This window comes from Sminthopsis crassicaudata, chromosome 1 (assembly GCF_048593235.1).
Source record: "Sminthopsis crassicaudata isolate SCR6 chromosome 1, ASM4859323v1, whole genome shotgun sequence".
In the NCBI taxonomy this organism is placed as follows: domain Eukaryota; kingdom Metazoa; phylum Chordata; class Mammalia; order Dasyuromorphia; family Dasyuridae; genus Sminthopsis; species Sminthopsis crassicaudata.
The window spans coordinates 392110002-392117472 of NC_133617.1; the positions used below are offsets into that span (position 1 = coordinate 392110002).

At 34.7% G+C, this 7471-nt stretch overlaps 1 protein-coding gene across 8 annotated transcripts in view; it reads right to left on the reverse strand.

Moving 5' to 3' along the window:
* The window catches only part of SSTR5 (somatostatin receptor 5), a 360218-nt gene that overhangs the window by 66350 nt on the left and 286397 nt on the right, over positions 1-7471 (reverse strand). For 5 of the 8 annotated variants that reach the window (XM_074279703.1, XM_074279705.1, XM_074279702.1 and 2 more), the window contains one exon: positions 3738-3879. The exons of the other annotated variants lie outside the window; for them this stretch is intronic. In XM_074279703.1, the coding sequence (XP_074135804.1) occupies positions 3738-3786 (49 nt within the window). In that variant the 5' untranslated portion in view covers positions 3787-3879. The remainder of the gene's footprint in view (positions 1-3737; positions 3880-7471) is intronic. 8 annotated transcript variants of the gene reach the window in all.

Below are 7471 nucleotides of genomic sequence, written 5' to 3' on the forward strand. Positions count from 1 at the left end.
GAATGCCTGCCATCTAGGGGAGGGAGTGGAAGGAAGGAGGGGAAAAATTCGGAACAGAAGGGAGTACAAGGGATAATGTTGTAAAAAAAAAATTACCTATGCATATGTACTGTCAAAAAAAAGTTATAATTATAAAATTAATTTAAAAAATAAAATTGAGATAATTTAAAAAATGTATATCATGTAGCTGTTAACTATATAAGAAAAGTAATAATTATAACAGCTGATATTGGTAAACTTTTTAAAATATATTACATATGATATGTAATGTAATTATATTATATAATTTAAACATATTAACATATAATATAATGTGATACATAATATATGATACTATATAATTGTATTATATAAAGCATGTTATATTATATATTAGATAATATATAATCATATAATTATATCTCATATACTAACTATATATGTATTATATAAAGTATATGTGTATTATATAATTATATGCTATCTAAAATACTATGAAAACTATGTCAGTTTCAGATGGTATTATTATTATTACTATCTTTATGCAGGAAACATCTATATAATATGAAGCTTGCAAAGCAATTTTCGTACTTTTTCTCACTTGATCTTTACAACAAATCTGTGAAGTGCCTATTATCTTCATTTCTGTTGTTGTTCAGGCATTTTTCAATCATGTCTGACTCTTCATATATCATATATATACATATATAATATTTTGCAACCTATATCCATATATCCCATTTGATCTTGACAACAACTCTGTAAAGCAGGTGCTATTAATATATCATGTTACGGAAAAAAGAAAGATAAGTACCCGGGGTCACAAAGTTAGATCAGAAGCAAAACAGAATATTGGAACAGAAGGGAAGGTTAGAGATCATCCCTCCCTTCACAGAAGAGAAAACTGAAGGCCAGAGAGACTCTTTTGCTTCTCACAAAGATGGTCAGTGATGCATCATCAAAACTCACCCTGCATCTTCTTCTATAAATTCCTGAAGTCCCCCAAAGTTCTTTTCATCTCTTTACACTCCTCTCTGCCCCTTCTCTGCAGTCACAGGAGAAGCTAAGAGAGCAAAAGCATTATCTTCTCATCTCAAGGAAGATGCCTAAATCCACAGATGCAGGAAATCTAACACCTCTCCCTCTTTGATAATCCTATGCCCTTGAACAAACAGAGGGTCCCGCTTAGCTCACCTTTAGCTGATCATCGTGACACAAAAGTACACAGCAGTTCATAGTACAGAATTATGCTTGAGTAGCATCTCAACCAAGATTAATTAAAGTTGCTGATACTATTATCCTCAAATGCCAAAACTAAATTGCATTTCTATGGCACAGAAAGACTGCTCTGAATTATCTATCATATATTCTCTCACACAGTTTCCCTTTTTATGGTGAATGGCACATGAAAAAATGCTTTGAATAATTAGGGATTAGAAAAATGCAAATTAAAACTACTCTGAGGTACCACTTCACACCTCTCAGGTTGATTAATATGACAGAAAGGGAAAATGGCAAATGTTGGAGGGGATGTGGGAAAATTGGGACATCAATACACTGTCAGTGGAATTGTGAACCATTCTTGGAACTATGCTCAAAGGGCTATAAAACTGCATATGCCCTTTTAGCCAACAATACCACTCTGTAAACCAAAGAAAATTTTTTTAATTGGAAAAGGACCCATTTACACAAGGGTATTTGCTGGTTGCTAAGAATTAGAAATTTAGGAGATGCCCATCAATGGAGAATGGATGAACAAGTTGAGGTATAAGAAGGTAATTGAATACTATTGTGCTATAAGAAAGGATGAGCAGGATAATTTCAGAAATACCTGGAAATACATGCATGAACTGATGCAGAGTTAAATGAGCAGAACCAAAAAACACTGTACATAATAATAGCAATATTGTACAATGATCAACTATTAATGACTTAGCTATTCATAGCAAAAAGACAATCTCAGAGAACTTATTATGAAAAATGCTATCCACCTCCAGAGAAAAACTGATGGAATCTGAATATAGACCAAAGCATATAATTTTTACTTTCTTTTTTCTTCTTTCCTTTCTTCCTTTCTTTTTTTCCTTCATTTTTGTTTGAGTTTTATTACCCAGAATAACTAATATGGAAATGTGTTTCACATAATTGCACATATATAGCCTGTATCTGATTGCTTATCATCTTAGGCAAAAGGGAGGAGAAGGAGAAAACTCAAAAATTTTAATGTTTAAAATTGTTTTTGCATGTAATTGGAAAAAAATAAAATATTATTTTAAAAAATAAGACAAAATAGAAAAAAAAAAGATCACCCAATGATGGACACAATTTGAAAATAACCTTAGGACTCAGTTTTAGCTTCACTTAAATCCCACTGCCTCTATGAAATTTTCCTTGACTATAAATCCATAAATGATTAAGAACATCTAGTCCAATTGTTTCATTTTACAGATGAGAAAATGAAGGCAAGAGAAATTAAATAATTTGACCAAAATGTCATATGCAGTGATAGAGCTAGAATCTGAATCCATACTGCACTCCCCTCTGTATACTTTCACTGATCATTCTTTGCTCTGAACCTCAAAGTAGGGACTGAACCTTTTCTTTCTGGACTTAGAACAACACAGAATGTCATCTTTCTGTATCCCTAGAGTATCTATTACAGAGCTGAGCAAAGAGCAGACATTCCCTTTGAACACTAGCTAAGCATTCACCAACGAGCTGAGATTTCCATATAAACATCTTGGAAAATGCTGGTCCCCATCTGCCATCGCTGATACCTACCACCTCCCCTCCCACCTACCTCCATCGCCCTCCCTCAGAATGATTGCTGGCTACATGTGGAACAGTGTACAAACCATTTTCTTTATTTGGAATTCCCTCTAAAATTGGGAGGGGAGAGGAGAGAGGAAAGACCTGATGACTTCCAGGGTCCCTTTCTGCTTTAGATTTCTGAACCTCTGAGATAGCTGGGTTCTAATTGTGACCCTATTGATAATTCACAGTTTGATCTAAAAGAAATACTTTAATGTAAGCCTCAGTTTCTTCATCTGCAAGACAGGGAAATAATCCCCATCCTGACTATATCATAGGTCTAATAAGAAAACCAAGTATACTAAGGAATGTCAAAGGACTTTGAAAGGTGTTCATAAAACTATATACACGAAAAGAAATTATATTGATATTTCAGAAACCATGACAATAACATTAGGAGTCAGAATTATAATGCTAAGGGCCCCCATCTGTGGGTCTGAAATCCTTCGAATGGAAACCCCTGGTGCTGTTTAGCAACTAGTTTTCAGCTCTTTAGTTCTAAAATTAGCCAAGGATGATTCACCAGTCTCCTGCAGCACTGAGGCAGCAGGCCTGAAAATAAAACCTATTTACGCCATGGTGGGTGGGCTCTACCAGCAATAACTAAATATTATTATTCAAAAGAAAATAAGGATTTAACAGTGGAGCATTTCACCTATAAATATCTCTAATCTTCCATCACACAAATGGGGTCTGAATGCAGGAGGAATCATAATAACAAAAGTAATAGCATAACAATAATTAGCATTTACATTGCATTTTAAGATTTGCAAAGTACTTTGCACATGCTTTCCCATTTGATTTTCACAATCCTGAGAAGTAAGAATTAATGGACTTTTTTCAGTTAGTAGGCATTAATTGCTGAGTGGGACTTTGAATGATTTTTTAAACCATATTCTCTTTACTAACAGGCAACATATAGATGACCTCTTTACTATTTCTAAAACCTGATTTCAGGAAATGCCAAGAAGAATTCTGGCTCTCCAGACACTGCATTTGGAAGATACAAGATTCTTCTCTTCCTTCCAACTTCCCATTTCCTCATAACAGCATTGTCGAGTTTTCTCCTCATGGTATTCTCCAGATTACCTAGAATGGAAAGGAAATTTTCCTCTATTTTAAGAGCTGCCCACATCTTGGGTTTCACAAACTAAAGAGGCCATAAAATCAGGAATGGGATAGTCTAGATTTGTTCAGCCAAGAGTCAAGAAGAAGGATTGTTAAAAAAAAAAAAAAAGTTAGAAAATTTCCCTTTGCTTTCAGTCCCAATAGGATGCCATCTAAATCCCCTAGCACTCTACCGCCTCTTTCCTCAGTTGCCAGACGTAGCAGATCTATAGCAGAAAAAAGAAAGGCATATTCTTCCTAAGAGGGCACAGGGTTATATTCATGAGAGAACCATCCCAAAGGGAAATGAAATACCTTTAAAGGGCTGGGTTTTACAAAAGAAAAGTGATAGTTCCCAATGCAGGTCCTACATCTCAACTTACTCTCCATAGCATTTAAGGAAATTCCTAGACCTGAGGAGGGAGCAGAAGGACATAATTTCAAAATGCCTTCTTTCAGGAAAAATGCACCAAAATGTCACCCATTTCTACTGCAAAGATGCTAAACCCCACACCTCCAGGCAAGAATGGCAGTTATGGAAAAAAACTTTAGAGGTTAGCTAATCCAAGCCCCCTCATTTTAAAAATAGGGAAGGCAAGAAGGAATGGAGCCAAAATGGGAAAGAGAAGGCAAGCGCTTGCCTGACTTCTTCCCCCAAATCCTTGAAACACCTTTAAATGCTGTAAAACAAACCTTGGAGTGGCAGAACCCATAAAAAGTTAAAGTGAAACAATTTTCCTAACAAATTAAAAGTTTGGCACAAAAAGTCTATCCCATCTGGGTGAGAGGGAAGTACTAAACAAACCCCAGAAAACCAGAAAGAGGCTTTTGGAATTACTAAATCAGCAGCTACAGCTGTTGCTTCCAGAGCTCTCAGCCCACAGACAGTAAGGGGAGGGGGGTCTCTTTACTAGCATTGAAAATGGATTCTGTTGTTTTGCCCATACTTAGATCTGAACTGCAGTCCTGGATGGCAATCCCAGAGAAAGGAAGAGCACTAGAGCTTGTGGCCACCATGGAGCAGGAAACCTTGTCACAGTTCCAAGGCAGAAAAGAGTGCTTGTGGCCACTCACAGACCACACAGGCCAGGAGAATAATAAACACATCTCTCCTTAGATCCTACTTACCTTGAAAGAATTAAAACACTTGTAGGTCCCTGAAAACAGCTGCACAAACCCTAAAGCTTGAAACAATGCACCCTTCACCTTGGAAGCAGAGTCCTACTTTAGCAAAGAGTTTAAAGTCAAGAAATAGGATGGAAAAATGATCAAATAACAGAAAAAGATTCTGACCAAAGAAAGTTACTATGGTGACAAGGAAAATCAAAACACATACTCAGAAGAAAACAGCAAAGTCAAAATTCCTATCCAAAGCCCCAGAAAAAAAATACAAATTGGTATCAAGCATAAAAGAACTTAAAAGAGATTTTAAAAATCAAGTAAGAGAAGTAGAGGAAAAATTGACAAGAGAAATGAAAATGATACAAGAAAATCATGAAAAAAGAGTCACATATTTGGTAAAAGAGACACATACACTAAAAATAAAAAATAAAAAACTGAAGAAAATGACACCTTAAAAAACCAGACTAGGCCAAATGGAAAAAGAAGTACGAAAATTCACTAAGGATAAGAATTCCTTAGAAATAGAATTGGCCAAATGGAAAAGAAGCTACAAAAGCTCAGTGAAGAAAATAAATCCTTTAAAATTAGAATTGAGCAAATGAAAGCTAATAACTTTATGAGATATCAAGAAACAATAAAATAAAAACAAAAGAATGAAAAAATAAGAGATAATATGAAATAATAGGAAAAAAACTGATCCAGGAAAAATAATTTTTAAATTATTTGACTCCTGGAGGGCAATGATTATTTTTCAAGAAATTATTAAGGAAAACTGCCCTGATATTCTAGAACTATAGATTAAAATAAAAATTAAAGAATATACTGATCATTTCCTGAAAGAGATCCCCAACAGAAAACTCTCAGGAATATTATAGTCAAATTTTAGTCCTCCCAGATCAAGGATAAAATATTATAGATAGAAAGAAACAATTTAAGTATTGTGGAACCACAAGATTTGGAAACTTCTACATTAAATGATCAATGGGTTTAGACTATAATATTCCAGAGGACAAAGGTGCTAAAATTACAACTGAGTATCACCTACCCAGCAAAACTAAGTATTCAGGGGATGGGGGAGAAGAATGATTATTCAATGAAATAGTGGACTTTCAAAGTCTACTTTGTTGAAAAAGCCAAAGCTGAATAAAAATTTTGGCTTTCAAATATAAGATCCAAGAGGAGTATAAAAAGGTAAACAGGGAAGAGAAATCATCAGAGGCTTGATAAAATTAATCTGTTTACATTCCTACATGGGAAGATGATACTTATAACTCATAAGAACTTTCTCCTTATTAGGACAGTTGAGTATATATAGACAGAAGGCACATATGTGAGTTGAACATCATAGAATATCTTACAATATTGCTATTCATATAATGTTCTCCTGGTTCTACTCAGTTTTTTGAAACAGTTAAAGTAAATCTCTCCAAGTTTTTCTGAGAGCTTCTAGTTTCATCATTTCTTATATAATAATAGTAATCCATCACAATTGTATGCCACAAATTGTTCAGTTATCCCCCAAGTGATGGATGGATATTTCCTGAATTTCCAATTCTTTGTCATTAGAAAGGAGTTGTTATAAGTATTTGGACATAGTTCCAAATATTTTTACATAATGGTTGCATCAGTTCACAACTGTAATGGTACATTAGTGTCTCAATTTTCTTACGTCCTCTCTAACATTTATCATTTTCCTTTTCTGTCATATTAGCCAATCTGATAAGTATGAGGTTGTTTGTCCTTTATTCTCGAAGACGACCATGACGTCAGGAAGATGATGCCATGCCATGCAAGTAAATTGGATTTAAGTGAAGGAGGACTGGGCAAAGTCACCAGCCTTACATTCTCCTGCAGAACCATTTGGGTCCATTGACAAGATTTATCTATTTATCCATCCGTCCATTCATCTATCAATCTATCTATCTATCAGACAATGGAAGATAGCCTTGGGACAATAAGTGTAAGGTCATATCTCAGGATTGTTTTAATGTGCCTTTTTCTAATAAATTGTTCATTGTAGCATTTGTTTTTCATATGGCTATAGATATCTTTGATTACTTCATCTGAAAACTGACTTCATATCTTTTGATCACTAGCCAATTGGGAACTGATTCTCATTTTAAAAAACTTGATTCGTTTCTGTATACATTTGAAAAATGAGGCTTTTATCAGAAAAACTTGCTTCAAGGATTTTTCACAGTTGTGATTGCTAACTGCTATTTTGCCCCATTTATTCTATTTTCTCTCTCTTTTCACCCTGTGCTTCTTCAAAAGTGTTTTGCTTCTAATTACCCCATTCTCCAGTCCACCTTGCCTTGTATGAACACCTACTCTTCTCTTATTTCCTTCCCCTAATCTCCTCTCCTGTAGGGTAAGATAGATTTCTTTACCCAATTGAGTGTGTATGTTATTCCTTTTTTGATTGAATTTGATGAGTAAAGTTCCAACATTC